We start from the raw sequence: 15,426 nt of genomic DNA, 5'->3' as shown, positions 1-15,426 counted from the left end.
CTAGTTGATTGCAAAATCAACATAAGTATGGATGAGATTATGTCCCCCACTTTGCATATTCTTTTTGTGTGTGGTATGTTTCATGAGCATAGTTCATCATACTATGTCTGTAACATGCATTAACACCAAAATTCTATTGCCCGACCTCAAATAGTTGTGAATTCTACATAAGTCCAATTACGATTTCTTAACATAGTGCTAAATTTTGACACAAAAGGCACAACATTCTAGTTAGTGAGATTGTAAGTCTCCCCTCTTTCATGGTATTGTGTGGAAACTTGGCCTTTTTTCCTTCCTTTGGAAGATGTCTTGGTTCAAGGGTTCATGCTTGTGATAAGTGGGTTGAGTGTTCTCCAAAGAATGACTTAAACAAAAAGCAAAAGCAATACTAACTTATAACTCATTGACAACTAACATTTAATTTCAAGTCCTTTACTTTCAATACAATTTAATTTTTAAGCTCTATTCATTTTCCATTATTCATACCATTCTAATTGTTTATATTGATGTCATTTTCACTTTGTCCACTTGGACCATATTTTGTGATATATTTTGTTTGTGTATACTTGTATTTGTTTGTGTGGTCTTTGACCATTAATGTACATAACAAGGACAAAAACCCTAAAAAATATCTTGTGTGGACTGTTGGTTTGATCTGAGCCAATTGGACTTAGAATTTAGGCAACACTCCCCATGCAAAGGACTTGGCCAATGTCAACTTTCATGTAACCAAGTGCTTGAGAATTGAAACTTCATCTGATACATCAATGAAGATCTATTTGAATTCATATGAAACATGATCATTGTGAAGCTGTTACTTTGAACCTGTGATTTGTGCATTATGTAATTCATCTGCTACATGGGCAAATTTGAAGAAGATCATGGAGTTGCTAAGCTTGGATGTGGCTATATTTATTTGATGCCTTACTCTTCAAGTTGATATGTTGTGCATTGTTTGTTGCTTGATTCTATTGTCCAAGGGAATTTGGGTTTCTATATGACATTCTTGTCTATTGGATTGCAGCCCATTGGTCAGATATTTTCAACTCTTAACTTTTAAATTTATGTTTCGGATTAGTCTCTTCATCTTCTCCCCACTTCTTAAATTTCAAATCTCTCACTCCTTTTAAAAACTTCTTTGTTTGTGCTTGTTTTCTAAACTTAGACCATATTGCAAATTAGAAACTTTGGCCTTATGTCATTGCATTTTCAAACTTCTTCTCTTAATCAAACTTCTTCTTGCTTATCCCTAGCTTGATGATCATGAATTTACCACTACACATAGTGAGAACCCTGTTCTATACGAGGCAATCTGACTTATCCATACCTCGAGCCTATTGAAATTATACAAAAAAAGTATCACATTCATCCATATACATTGCATCAACATCATAAAAATCAAACTCTTAGTTATCTCTTATTTGTTTGAGGAATTGAGAACTTGAAAATGATAACTCCCAGAAGAAACACTTTCTCACTTAAGTACAAGGAACCTAAGCTTGACAGTATGAAAGGATTGATCTCTGATTTGACTCTCGATAAGCGTGATGAGTTCGGAAAAGACTATGGGAAAATTTTGAGCCTTCTGACTAAGAAAGTTGATTATGGGATTATCAGCTCTTTGGCACAATATTATGATATGCCTCTATGCTATTTCACATTTGATGATTTCCAACTAGCTCCTACTTTGGAAGAAGTTGAGAGAATAGTGGGTCTAAAGTTGAAATATTTCAATCCATTTCCAAAGCTTAAAGAGGAAGTAGGCCCAAAGAAGATAGACTTAGCCTTAAGTATCAATGTCCCAACTGTTCTAGCCAATTGGGTCGAGAAAGGGGTTTTTAAAGGTTTTGCCATGAGGTTCTTAGAAGAATTAGCTTTGAAGTTCAAGAAAGAAGGACATTGGAAGGCATTCTATGTTGTGTTGGCTCTATTGATCCATGGGATTGTGCTCTTCCCAAACATTGAAAAGTTTGTGGATCATGTAGCTGTAGAAGTCTTTCTCTCCGGCAATCCTGAACCATTTCTCTTGGATGACATTTACCATGCCCTTCACGCTCGACATGAAAAGAGGGGTGTAACTTTGTTATGTTATGCTCCTTTGCTTTATACTTGGTTCATGCAACATATGACTGAAAAAGACCCTTTTGTGGAAAAATAACTTAAATATCCTCAAAGACTAGCTTCTCTCACTGCAAGTTCCATTAGATGGTATATCATAGAGTGGGAAACCCCAAACATCATTATCAGCTGTGGGGAATTTCCTAATGTTCCATTGTTAGGAACTAAAGGTTGCATCAACTATAACCCTATGTTATCCCGGATGCAACACGACTACTCCATGGATGGTCATCCCGAAGAAAAAGACTAACAACCATTTGTTCTCTTTGACATCCAAGCAAGTAATCCTGATGTAAGAGTGATTAGAAGGCTTGGTTAAAGATTGTTAGAAATGGTAAAGACTTCGGAAAAAGGAACACTGTTGTCAAAGAACCTTACACTCGATAGGTGAAAGAGAGAGTTGAAGTAATCCATTTTCCATTTATCTTTAATGCTTCAGCTTTCCCTAAGATTCCTGAGCCAATGCCTATACTCTCTGAGGACATGGAGAAACTCATTGCTAAGGTTAAAGAGCTCGAATTGGAGAATACTGGATTATGAATTTAGATGAACCGAGCTATCTTGGAAAATCAAAATTTGAAGGATGAATGTAAGGGGAAAGCCAAGGAACTTGAAGATAGGAAAAAGAGAGCCAGGTTATCGGAAGACTAGAAGGACGATCTTGATCATATCCTTATAGGTTCCATATCAGTAATCCAGAACAAAGAGGAAGAGCTAAAGAAAGTTGAATATAGAATTTGTGAGTTAGGAAGGATATTGGATAGGTATCTTATGGAAAAGAAGGAAATTAAGCTCGACCTTGAAGTACAAATCCGCGAACTAAAGGACATTCTCAAAAAGTGCAAAGATAAGTTGTCTCGCGAGGTACTCTAGAAAAGAAGAAGCTGAAAGAAACTGTCACCATCTCAAGTACCAGTTGGAAGAAGTGTAAGACCCTAATTTTGACCCTAAGATCCCTCATGGCATCATATCATTGCTCAGTGCATTGCCTCAAGGATCATAGCATGTTTGGCTCCTTAACCCTAGGGTTGGGACTTGTTTGAGTGTGTTGAGACCACCAAGCATGCTTGTATTGTATATTATTTCTTTTCTTATTTTGATTACTAACCAAAAGCATAAAAATATGTCACTAATTCTTTTTGTTTTGAAGCTCAAGTGATCATGTGCTCCAATGCTCCTAGGAAGCTCCTAAGCTCAATGAAATGGCTAGATGAAGATGAGAACAAGCATGGAAATGGTCCACAAAGCTCCTAATCATCATATATGTCTCCCAAGTATCTCAATTTTCCAATTTTATCAAGATAACCCAAAGGGCTTGAGGATTGTTTCCCAAGGAAACCCTAATTCAACTGTGCCTTGACTGTGCCTTGCTCATGAAGCAACCTCAGCCTATGATCAAATTTAATCAAGGGAAGTTATTTCATTAATTATTTTATGCATATATCAGCCTACGTGAGGCCCCTCAATCATTTATTCATCAAGATTGGAAGTTTGGCTTTTTGAAAAGTTGACCAGTCAAGTCATCTAACTAAACTGAGGTCCACTGAGATACAATGTGTGATGTGTTTGTTAAATGAAGATGACCCCGAGAGAAAATATGTTATTAATAACCATATGAACAATTTTCATGTTCATCAAAAATCCATTTGAAACTTGGAAGGTCATCATTCATTTCAAAACATTATAGGTCATTTTGATTGAAACCATAATTTTGGGTCAACTTCCCAAAGACCTAACTTCCTTAATTTTTATGATTTAGAGGTGAGACCAAATGCATTGGAAAGATTAAGATGTATAATTCAAATGTTATGTTGGATAAAATTTCATAATTCTAAAAGAAATACATGTGATAATACAAAACATTATAGGTCACCTTGTACCTATATCATTGAATTTGAAAAAGTGCCCAACTTCAAATGCCCATAACGTTTTCATGAAAAATCCAAATGATGCAAAATTTGAGTCTAAATTGATCACCTTGAAAAGAGATACAACTTTGATGTTGAAGGAGTTTTCATTTGGAGCTTGTATCATGCAAACAAAGGGGCTTGAAGAGGCTTGTTTTGATGAAAATGTTCAAAGAGTGACTTAGACATGTTTTGTGCCTAAACTTTCACAGCCAGTTTTCATTAATTTCCAAGTGCCAAATGAATTTTTGCCCAACATGACTTTTGTTCCTTATTTCAAGGGCTTTCCAACCATTACTCGCATTATTATTTTTTACTTTCCATGTGTGAGTTTCGAAGAGTTCTTTCTTTATGTCCATTTTGGAATTTCATGTTATAATTTGGTATGCAAGCTTGTTCAGTTCATTGTGCACGTCCAAATCCATTCCGTGAGGTATCAGCAAGGTGTTTCACTCATTTTTGGGCCTGCTACACGCTTGCACAGGCCCATGCAAGCAAAGTTCAAATTCCATGCACACGAACCATGCTTCACAACCCTCTTCAGCTATAAATAAAGACTCAATCTCATTCATTTCTCAACCTGGTGGAGACCTGAAGTGCTGCAGAATTGAAATCCCAACCATTACCAAAGGAATTTTTAGATTTTTCTCTCGTTTTCAAGCTTGAAATTCAACATCATTAGTTGATTTTCAAAGCTCAATTCCTTAGCCTATCTTCTCCATTACATCTCCAGAGCAATAGTAGATCAAGATCTTGAAGAATTCGTGGCCTTAGAAGCTCCATTTCAGAGGTAGAACTTCAAACTTTTTGGATCTAGATCTTGCAGTTCAATGTAGTTTTCTTTGGTTTATGTGGTTTTCTGAAGTCCTCACACTTGAGGCAAACCAGTGATGGTCTCAATTGTTCATTTCAAGCGTTTCCAGTTGACATACCATGATCTTTCATCTCACATTTCTCTCTAAATAGGAAGAGTGAGGAAGATCTATGGGCACAGGGGTGATGTACATCACCTGAGCTTCATTTTGATGTCCTTATTTTTTATTTTCATTACAAATTTTTTCTCTACAAGTGGTGGCCGGAATCTGGTATCTCACCGGAGAAGATGGTGGTTTCCACCACCATCCCCACGTCTATGTTTCCCAGCCCTTGGATCGTGTCTCAATGTTATAATCCTGGGCATCCATTGTGATTACTTGATTTAATGCATTACGCCGCGCATTTGACTCCAGCGTACCATGCGCCCTTGCATCTGATCTGTTTCTCCTTGCCACATCAATTAATGAGTTTAATCTGGTGGCTGTGCTTTTTTCTATTATTCCTATTTTCTTTTAATTTCAGTTAATTCCTTTTATTTTCAAAAATTCATAGAAAATTTATTTGAAGTCACAAAAATATGAGACCAATTCCAAAAATTTTCTTGAAAAATCTAGTTTCATATTTTGATTTTTAATTATTTTTGTGACTTCATTTAATATTTTTTGTGAATTATTTGGTTTTTAATAGTTTTAATTCATTTTAAAATACTTTCTGATATTTGAAAAATCCAAAAATATTTTCCTAACACATATGGATCATGATAAGTCAATGAAAAATAGTCTCATAAATTTCTTATTTGATTTGAGATTTATTTGAGATTTTAATTCATATTGTGTTATTTTTATTGTTTTTTATTGTTTTAAAATAGTCTCTGATTTCTAAAAATTTTGAGAAAATTTGTCAAAGTTTGTTTGACCATGTTAGACCTATGAGAATTTAATTGGACTTGTTGAAGTTGATTTGAATTGAATTTGAGGTTTGACCTTATTTGATTATTTTATTTTTGCATTTTATTTTAATTCAAAAAATACCAAAAAATTATGTTTGACTTGTTGACTTGTAATCTTCATTTCTTTTCTGTTTAGCATTGATTGATGTTGACTTGGTTCACATTGGACCAATTGAGTTTGATACTTGAATTCTCTTTCCCTCCCTTTCATCTTCATCCCACTCTTTTCATCATTTGGCCAATGAGTTAATGTCTTGTGGTTGGTCTTGACAAATGAGAGGTTTAACCTTCTTTGATCCAAACCAAACTCAACATGATCCAAGATCAAGTGAGTTGTTTTGTGTCCAAGATAGGTTGCTTCTTGGTCAAGCAAAAAACCTAAAGTCCATACAAGGCCCTTCCCCTTTTGTTTGGCATGGAAAGTTTGTGGAGCTTGGCTTACTAGTCATGATCTCTAACTTGTGTTTATTTGCCTATAGTTTTATTGACCGGCCTCAGATAGGTGTGACTACTACATTAGTCCACTTACGATTGTTTAACATAGCGCTACATTGTCTTATGACAAACTAACATAACTTCATTAATTACTAACTTTAATTTGAGCATTTAATTTCTTGCCCTTTACTTTTAATGCCATTTATTTCTTGCTCATTTATTCATATTGCTTTTCCCTTTGCTCACTCGAGCACATATTTTATGTTTATGTCATTTTTCTTTTGCTCATTTGAGCTCATTATTGTATATAAATATATTGTTGTCTTGTGGTTGTTTTGTCTTTGTTTTGTGTGAACCCAATGCAAAAAGGAGAAAGGACTTAGAATTAGGACATACCCATGCTTAAAGGAGTTCAAGAGCAAATAGGCCTCATGCCTTTAAAATGCTAAACTTGTTAAAGAGCAACTAGGCCTCATGTCTTTAGAATGCTAAATTTCAAAGTTGAATTTAAAGGACTTCTCATCTAAACTTATTCTTTGTCCATTCCCCTTATTGTGTTGTGAACTTTTTGATGTTTGCTCTAGTGTGATAGGGATTCCATCTTGAGACAGTAAAGAGGACCATTGTCATGAATAGCCAAGTTAAGAGAGACAAGCCAAATGGAGATCATAGGAGCATGAATCCAAATTGTTTGATTGCTTGTGTGTTTGCTAAGTCCAAAAGAAAGGAGCATCTTGAATCATCTCTATGATTTCAAGAAAAGGAACTCCAAGGGTTTATCTTTTCCCTCTCATCTTTGTATGCTTTAGGACTAGCCCTTCTCTTCTTCTCCTCACTCTAACCAAGCCAAAGTCTTTTCTTCAAAACTTTGACTTTGTTTTTTTTAAATTAGAAACCTAGGCCTCATGCCTTTGACTTTTCAAACTCTTTTCATAAATACTCATTGTGAATAAACATTAATCCAACTTTGACCTCATTTTGTAAATACATCTAACTTGTAAATATAACTCACTTCAAGTTGTTTTTTGTGGTTCTAATGGCCACCTTTGTTAAAACCTTTTCAAAAACATTAGTCATAGGTTTGAGTTATCATAGTGGTTGATGTGAATCTCACCCCATCCTTAGTGATTGGATTATAAGTCTTCTATACTTATTATAGGGTTAACCCCTCACTAGTATGTTGAAGCCTTCCTCGCATGGTGGATTGTTGGTTTAGGTTGAGTTTTCTCCCTTTGATAACAAAAGACCTTAAGGCTTTTGGTCAAATCAAATCACCAATCTTTGAGATTTTTACCCCGAACTACGAGGTTTTGATCCTACCTTTGTGATGGTACGTAGGCAATGGTTCATCCATTCAAACAACAAAATTTGTAAATATAATATATTTTCTTCTCATCCCTCCAATCTTTTGCACAAATCTTTTCTCAAATACCAACCTACTACACATATTTGCAAAAAGGGTTCCCTTAGAGTACTAAGGATGTTTTGGATGTGTAAAACCTTCCCATTTCATAACCACCCCCCTTACCCAGATCTCTGACATTTTTATTAGTTTTTTATTTGAAAAACTTCTTACTTGGTTTTTGTTCGCTTTTTAGCCTTTCCTTTGGACAAATAAAAGTGCGGTGGCGACTCGAATTGTATGTTGACTTTTGGTTTAGTCAATAAACCTAAAGGTAACGAAAACCCCGCTACAGAAAAGTGGAGACTCTTCTGGGGACGATATTCTCTAGTGGGTTTAGCCTACTTTTTGCTTATGCGTGTTGTATGTTTATATTTATTTGTGACATATTTTTGTGCAAATTTGGGATGACTGTATTGTTTGTAATGTATGAATTGCTTGATATATTAATTGCTTGTATGCTTGGTGGTTTCTTGTGAGATGAGTTCTATACCCGAACTCGAGTGCACTTATGATAGGAGAATGACATAGTCTTGTTGACTTGTGTGGAGTTATTCCTTAACAAGTTGAATTGCGAGCCCATTCACTTGGTGGAGGTCTTGTGGGGATCAATAATGTCACACGAGTAGTCGTGGTTAGGCATTACTCTTTCCAATATAAACCTTAGAAGCCAAGGACCTTAGATACCTAGCCTATCTTGGCCTATTTTAGGACGTAGTGTGAAGGTCGTTCAAGTGTAAGACTTGAGGCGATTGTTACGCGATACTACACTCATAAGAGTCCCTCTTGAGAATATTTTTGGAATACGAGTAGTCGTTTTATCCGATAATATCTGAAAGACGAGATGATGACTATGGGAACCTTTTTAGAACATGATTGTCAGGTTTAACCATAGTAAACTCCCTTTGGGTGGTTCTTAATCGAGACTCCATGCTCGTGACTTACAATAAACCCTTGATTTGCGGTTGATCCATTCTCGTACATTCTCAATAGCAATGGAACTTGGGTGTTGATAAGGTGTAAACCATAATCCACCAAAATGGATGATTGATATTGACAATGACGAGAGCCATCCCGTGACCTTTGTGTGGTGTGACTTGCTTGATACTTGAGTGTGATTGTTGCATTCATGCATTCATTTGCATTCATGTCATCAACAATAAAAAATTTCAAGGAACTTAAGAGGTCTATCTGCAAATTTTCAGACATGGATAAGCAAATAAGGAATACGAAGAAGTACAGTTTCCGACAACCCGACTTGAAAGAGTTAATGAGTTTGACATCTTATGTATTAGAGCCCTTGGATTTCAAAGCTCGCCATGGGAAGCTCCTGTCTATTCTTTCTACTAAGGTGGATGAAGGTCTGATGAGTATGTTAGTGCAGTTCTACGATCCTTTATATCGGTGCTTCACTTTTCCGGATTTCCAGCTTTTGCCTACACTAGAGGAGTATGCTTATCATGTGGGTATACCTATTCTTGACCAGTTGCCATTCAGTGGTTTGGAGAAGATTCCGTCTTCCCAAGAGATTGCTGACGTGCTTCATATGGATGTATCTGACATTGTTGCTCATATGACTACCAAAGGTGGAATTCAAGGTCTTCCATCTGATTTTCTGATTGCCAAAGCTACTTTGTTTGGGAAGGCCATGAGTAAGGAAGCTTTTGAAGCCGTATTTGTACTCTTTATCTATGGACTAGTGTTATTCCCCAACATCGACAACTTTGTGGATGTGAACACTATTAGGATTGTCTCTTCTCTTAATCCTGTTCCGACTCTGTTGGGTGACACTTATTTCTCTTTGTATATGAGGAATGCAAAGGGTGGTGGTTCCATTGTGTGATGTTTGCCTCTGTTGTACAAGTGGTTTATTTCGCACTAGCCTCAGACGCTTGCCTTCAAGGAGAGCAAGGGATGTCTACGGTGGTCCACGAGACTTATGTCTCTCACTAATGATGATATCTCTTGGTATAACCGTGTTTATGATGGTGTTCAGATTATTGACTCTTGTGGTGAATTCTCAAATGTCCCTCTTCTTGGTACTTGTGGTGGAATTAACTACAACCCTGCTTTGGCTCGCCGTCAACTTGGGTTCCCCTTAAAGGATAGACCTAACAACATTTTGTTGGAAGGCTTATTCTTTCAAGAGGGTAAAGATCCCCAAAACCTGAAGGATATGATGGTTCGCGCCTGGCGCAAGATTCATAGGAAAGGGAGGAATGAGCTTGGTCCGAAGAATTGTATTGCTTTGGAACCTTACACCGCTTGGGTGAGGAAGAGAGCTCTCGAGTATCGCATGCCGTACGAATATCCGAGACCTACCCCTATGGTTATGGTTAGGCCTTCAACCCTCCTTAACCAAGGAGTAGAGGAGTTGAGAGACGAAGACCGTTCGCGTGCATGGGTTCGTGAGCGTGAGGAACTTCTTCAGCAGCTCAAAGATAAGGATGCAGTGATAGAGTTTCTAGAGCATCAGGTTATTGATGAGCCTGATGATGTCGTTACTTCTCTTCTCCCTCACTCATCTAGGTTTTGGAAGAGGAAGTATGATCAGCTAGCCAAGGAGAAGGCCGATATGGAAGCAGCCTATGAGAGAGAGGTGAAGAGGCTTCGTACAACTTATCTTCCGATCTCGAAGGCTTTGGATGATTGCTTATAGGGATCCATAGGATGTTTATTCTCCTTTTCTCTTGTATTGTATTTGGTTACCAAAACTGTACTACTTCTTTGGTGTAAAAAGTTTCCAAATATTATTGCTATGAGTATTCCATATGTGTCTTAAAAGTTCAATATTTTCCAAATATTTGCAAATAGATCTCTAAAAAGTTCCTCTGATTAAAAAACAAACCATATGCACAAACATTGCATGCATCATATGCATAAGCAGGTTTTGTTCCAAGCTCTTGATCAGTGGTCTAACTCTTTGCTCTTCATTTATTTTGAAGACAAGCTGACGCACCGGTATAATACCAGATCAAATCATCCAAAGATAATGGAACATATCGAGCAAGAGAACTGGGATTTGAAGGAGGAGATTGCTAGGCTAACTACCATGATGGAGTCAATTCTGGCTGCGCAAAGTCAAGCTTCACCAACTCCTGCAACTCCTCCCGCGAGGACGGTCATATCTGAGATAGCTACTTCAACTGTGCCCGCTGCAACAGCCCACTTTGCTCCGACTATGCCAGCTGGATTCCCTTCGGGAATGCCTTCTAATTTCATGCTAGAGGGCTTCGCCCCTACTCTCGCTTCTATGCCAGCATCTAGCCCAGTCCTGTCTGTGCCACCACCCGTTGTGCACACCCTTCTCCGTGTTGAAGACACCATTTATCATTTCAAGCCATCTGAGGGCCCGGACGTATATGAAAAGATGAACGAAATGAAAGATCAATTCCTTGAGTTGCGCAAGGAACTGAAGACTTTGAAGGGTAAGGACCTCTTTGGGAAAAGTGTTGCTGAGTTGTGCCTGGTGCCCAACATGAAGATCCCTGTTAAATTCAAAGTGCCTGACTTTGAGAAGTACAAGGGAAATACATGCCCACTCAGCCATCTTGTGATGTATGCTCGCAAGATGTTAACACAGACTGACAACGACCAACTGCGGATTCACTACTTTCAGGATAGTCGGACAGGTGCTGCGCTCCGGTGGTATATGGGGCTGGAAAGTGCAAGCATCCTCACTTTCAACGATCTAGGCGAGGCCTTTGTAAAGCAGTACAAATATAATATGGATATGGCTCCGGACAGGGACCAGTTGAGGGAAATATCCCAGAAGGATAAGGAGACCTTTAAGGAATACGCCTAAAGATGGCGAGAACTGGAAGCTCAGATAGTGCCACCCCTGGAAGAGAAGGAGATGACAAAGATCTCCCTGAAGACTTTGAGCTCTTTCTATTATGAAAGAATGATTGCTAGTGCTCCCTCAGACTTCACCGAAATGGTGAATATGGGGATGAGACTAGAAGATGGGGTCCGTGAAGGACGTTTGTCTCGAGATGACGGTTCCACAGCAAAGAAGTATGGAGGCTTTGCTAGGAAGAAGGAGGGAGAGACTCATGCTGTGTCTTCCCATGTTAAAAGAAGGCCCTCTATAAGGAGGAAGGATGTACGTCCAACTATCAACCAACACCAGGTGGCTCATATAGCAACTGCTTTCAGAGAAGTTCAACAACAACCACAACAACAACATCGTCAACAGCAACAAGCTTATCAGCCTCGCAATAATAATAACACCAACACCAGCAACTACGAGAGGAAGATGGTAACCTTTGACCCGATTCCGATGACATGTGCTAAGCTTTATCCTTCTTTGATCGATAGGAAGCTTATAACTCCATGAGATCCTCCCGCTGTACCAACCAATCCTCAGTGGTGGTATAAGCCCGAACTCCATTGTGTATATCATTTCGGCGCTCCCAGACATGATGTTGAGAACTGCTATACATTGAAGACCAAGGTGCAAGACCTTGTGAGAAGTGGGATACTGTTTTTTGAGGACGCAGATCCAAATGTGAAGAAGAACCCATTGCCTGAGCATGGGAAAGCAGTTGTTAATATGGTTCAGGGTTGTCCTGGCAAGTACAAAGTCCTTTATGTGAATGACATAAGGCAGTCCTTGGTTGAGATGCATAATATGTTGTGTGAACACAACCATTATGAGCATGATCATGATAGGTGCCAGGTGTGCACTATCAATGAGAGAGGATGCCGTCAAGTGAGAAAGGACATCCAAAATATGATAGATCAAGGGATGATTGAGATACTTCAGAATCGTAACGAGGACGAGGTCGATGTTATCACTCCCGTGTTTAAAATTCCTGAGCCTGTTGTTATCAGATATGATGGCAACAAGAAGAAGGTATCGCCAGCTCTTGTGATTAAGCCAGCGGGTCCTGTCCCGTATGTATCAGACAAAGTTGTTCCTTACCGATATAACGCAGTCGTGCTAGAGGATGGAAAGAAAGTGTCGTTGCCCTCAACTTCTGTGGTGAGCATTTCAGATATCAGTGGAGTAACCCATAGTGGTCTTGTTTTCTCGGCTCAGCCGAAATCCCATGAAGACATTGTGAAGAGAACTGCCGTTAATCTCGCTAGTCCCGTGGGGACTTCTTCTTCCAATAATTTTGTTCATGTTGTAAAGGGTGTTGACCCTGTTGCTGTTAAGAATAATAATACTCCTATCCTCATTGGCTAGTCTGGCATTTTGAAAGAGGATGGTGATGAGATGCTGGGGCTCATCAAAAGGAGTGAATATAATGTTGTTGATCAATTGCTTCAAACTCCGTCAAAGATATCTGTCTTATCTTTGTTGATGAATTTTGAGCCACACCGCGAAGCTTTGTAGAGGGTGTTGGACGTGGCATATGTGGATCACAATGTCACAATTGAGCAGTTTGATAGCATTGTTGCAAATATAACCGCTTGTAACAGTTTGAGCTTCTGTGATGCTGATCTTCCCGAGGAGGGAAAAGACCACAATTTGGCTTTACACATATCTGTGAACTGTAAGGATAATGCCTTGTCCAATGTGTTGGTGGACACAGGATCATCGCTTAATGTATTGCCAAAGTCCACTCTTTCCAAACTTTCATATCAGGGGCCTCCCATGAGGCAAAATGGAGTGGTAGTGAAGGCTTTCGATGGATCGCGTAAAACTGTGATTGGCCAATTAGAACTCCCAATCAAGATTGGACCTGGTGATTTCCATATCACCTTCCAGGCCATGGATATTCATCCGTCTTATAGCTGTTTGCTTGGCAGACCATGGATTCACGAGGTAGGCGCCGTGACATCCACCCTACACCAAAAGTTGAAGTTCGTGAAGAACAAAAAGTTGGTGGTGATAGGGGGAGAGAAGGCTCTCCTGGTCAGTCATTTATCTTCCTTTTCCTATATTGATATTGAGGATGAGGTTGGGACTCTATTCCAAGCCTTGTCTATTGCTGAGCCTTCAAGGAAAGGACTTTCTTCATTTGTCTCCTATAATGATGCGAAGTTGGCCATTGAGAATGACGCAACTACAGGTTTGGGGAAGATGATCAAGTTGGAAGATAACAAGTCCCGGGCTGGCATATGGTATTCTTCGGGTATTTCCAATGATCGTGGGCTGTTCCAGAGTGGAGGTTTTGTCCACACCGTTGAAGATCAGGAAGCTGCTGCCATTGTCGAAGATGATGAAGAGGAAGACCTTGGAAATTTTGTCATACCTGGAGGAATCTGCAATAATTGGTTCGTTGTTGATGTTCCAACAGTTATCCATAAGTCAACGTAATGTGTTCATTTTTTAAAAACCCTTCTCCCATTCCAAAAGGAGAAGTGAAGCCATTGCTGGCATAATTTGATTAATACAATGATATTCATTCAATAATCACATGTTAAATGTTTGTTTTCCAAAATTATTTTTCATTTTTGATTTTTTGTATGAAATTGGTGATCACTATAAAACCCTAAAAAAGAAAATAAAATCAACTTTTCATCTGCATAAGGATTTGCTTCTAAAATCTCTTTTATACTCAAAATCATTATGCAGGTTAATCAAACCCATTGAACATAATGATCCAACACCATCTCCCAACTTTGAGTTCCCTGTATTTGAGGAAGACGAAGATGATGTTGAAGAGATTCCTGATGAGATTACCCGTCTGCTTGAGCAAGAGGAGAAGATCATTCAACCACATCTTGAGACTCTAGAAACAATCAACTTGGGGTCTGAAGACTGCATTCGTGAAGTGAAGATTGGGGCACTCCTGGAAGAATCTGTTAAGAAGGGGTTGATTGAATTGCTACGAGAATGTATCGACGTCTTTGCCTGGTCATATAAAGACATGCCTGGTCTAGATACTGATATCGTGCAACATATCTTGTCGTTAAAGCCTGAGTGTGTACCTGTGAAGCAGAAGCTTAGAAGAACTCATCCTGATATGCCAGTGAAGATTAAAGAAGAAGTTCAGAAGCAGATAGATACGGGGTTTCTGGTGACTTCTATATATCCTCAATGGGTGGCCAATATTGTGCCTGTGCCTAAGAAAGATGGAAAAGTCTGAATGTGTGTGGATTACCGTGACTTGAATAAAGCTAGTTCGAAAGATGATTTCCCTCTACCACATATTGATATGTTGGTAGACAATACAGATAAATTCAATGTCTTCTCATTTATGGATGGATTTTCCGGATATAATCAGATTAAAATGGCACCCGAGGATATGGAGAAGACAACATTCATCACACCTTGGGGAACATTTTGTTATCGAGTGATGCCCTTCGGTTTGAAGAACGTCGGAGCCACGTATCAACGTGCTATGACTACCTTGTTTCATGACATGATGCACAAGGAAACTTAGGTGTATGTTGATGATATGATTGCAAAGTCGCAAAACGGAAGTTGAACATGTAGAGCACTTGTTGAAGCTTTTCCAGCGTTTGAGGAAGTACAAAATCCGCCTGAATCCGAACAAGTGTACATTTGGAGTCCGTTCCGGCAAGTTACTGGGCTTTATTGTCAGTGAAAGAGGTATTGAAGTTGATCCTGCCAAGGTCAAAGCAATACAAGAGATGCCTGCGACCAAAACAGAGTAGCAAGTCCGAGGTTTTCTTGGCCGCTTGAATTACATTTCGAGATTTATATCCCACATGTGCGCCCATATTCAAACTCCTCCAGAAAGATCAGCATCATGATTGGACCAAGGATTGCCAGAAAACTTTTGACAGGATCAAAGAATATTTGTCCGAACCTCCGATTCTGTCTCCGCCTATTGAATGGAGACCGTTGATTATGTACTTAACTGTGCTTGATGATTCTA

General features: G+C 38.8%; 1 protein-coding gene across 1 annotated transcript; it reads left to right on the top strand.

Moving 5' to 3' along the window:
• The first annotated feature begins 1,447 nt into the window (after positions 1–1,447).
• On the top strand, positions 1,448–2,158 carry LOC127129780 (uncharacterized). Its single transcript, XM_051058905.1, has one exon. It carries the CDS (start codon positions 1,448–1,450, stop codon positions 2,156–2,158), a length of 711 nt encoding a protein of 236 aa, XP_050914862.1.
• The last annotated feature ends 13,268 nt before the right edge of the window (positions 2,159–15,426 follow it).

This window comes from Lathyrus oleraceus, chromosome 3 (genome assembly GCF_024323335.1).
Source record: "Lathyrus oleraceus cultivar Zhongwan6 chromosome 3, CAAS_Psat_ZW6_1.0, whole genome shotgun sequence".
NCBI lineage: Eukaryota > Viridiplantae > Streptophyta > Magnoliopsida > Fabales > Fabaceae > Lathyrus > Lathyrus oleraceus.
Note: the sequence above shows the minus strand (reverse complement) of the source record. Positions and strands in the feature narration are given on the sequence as shown.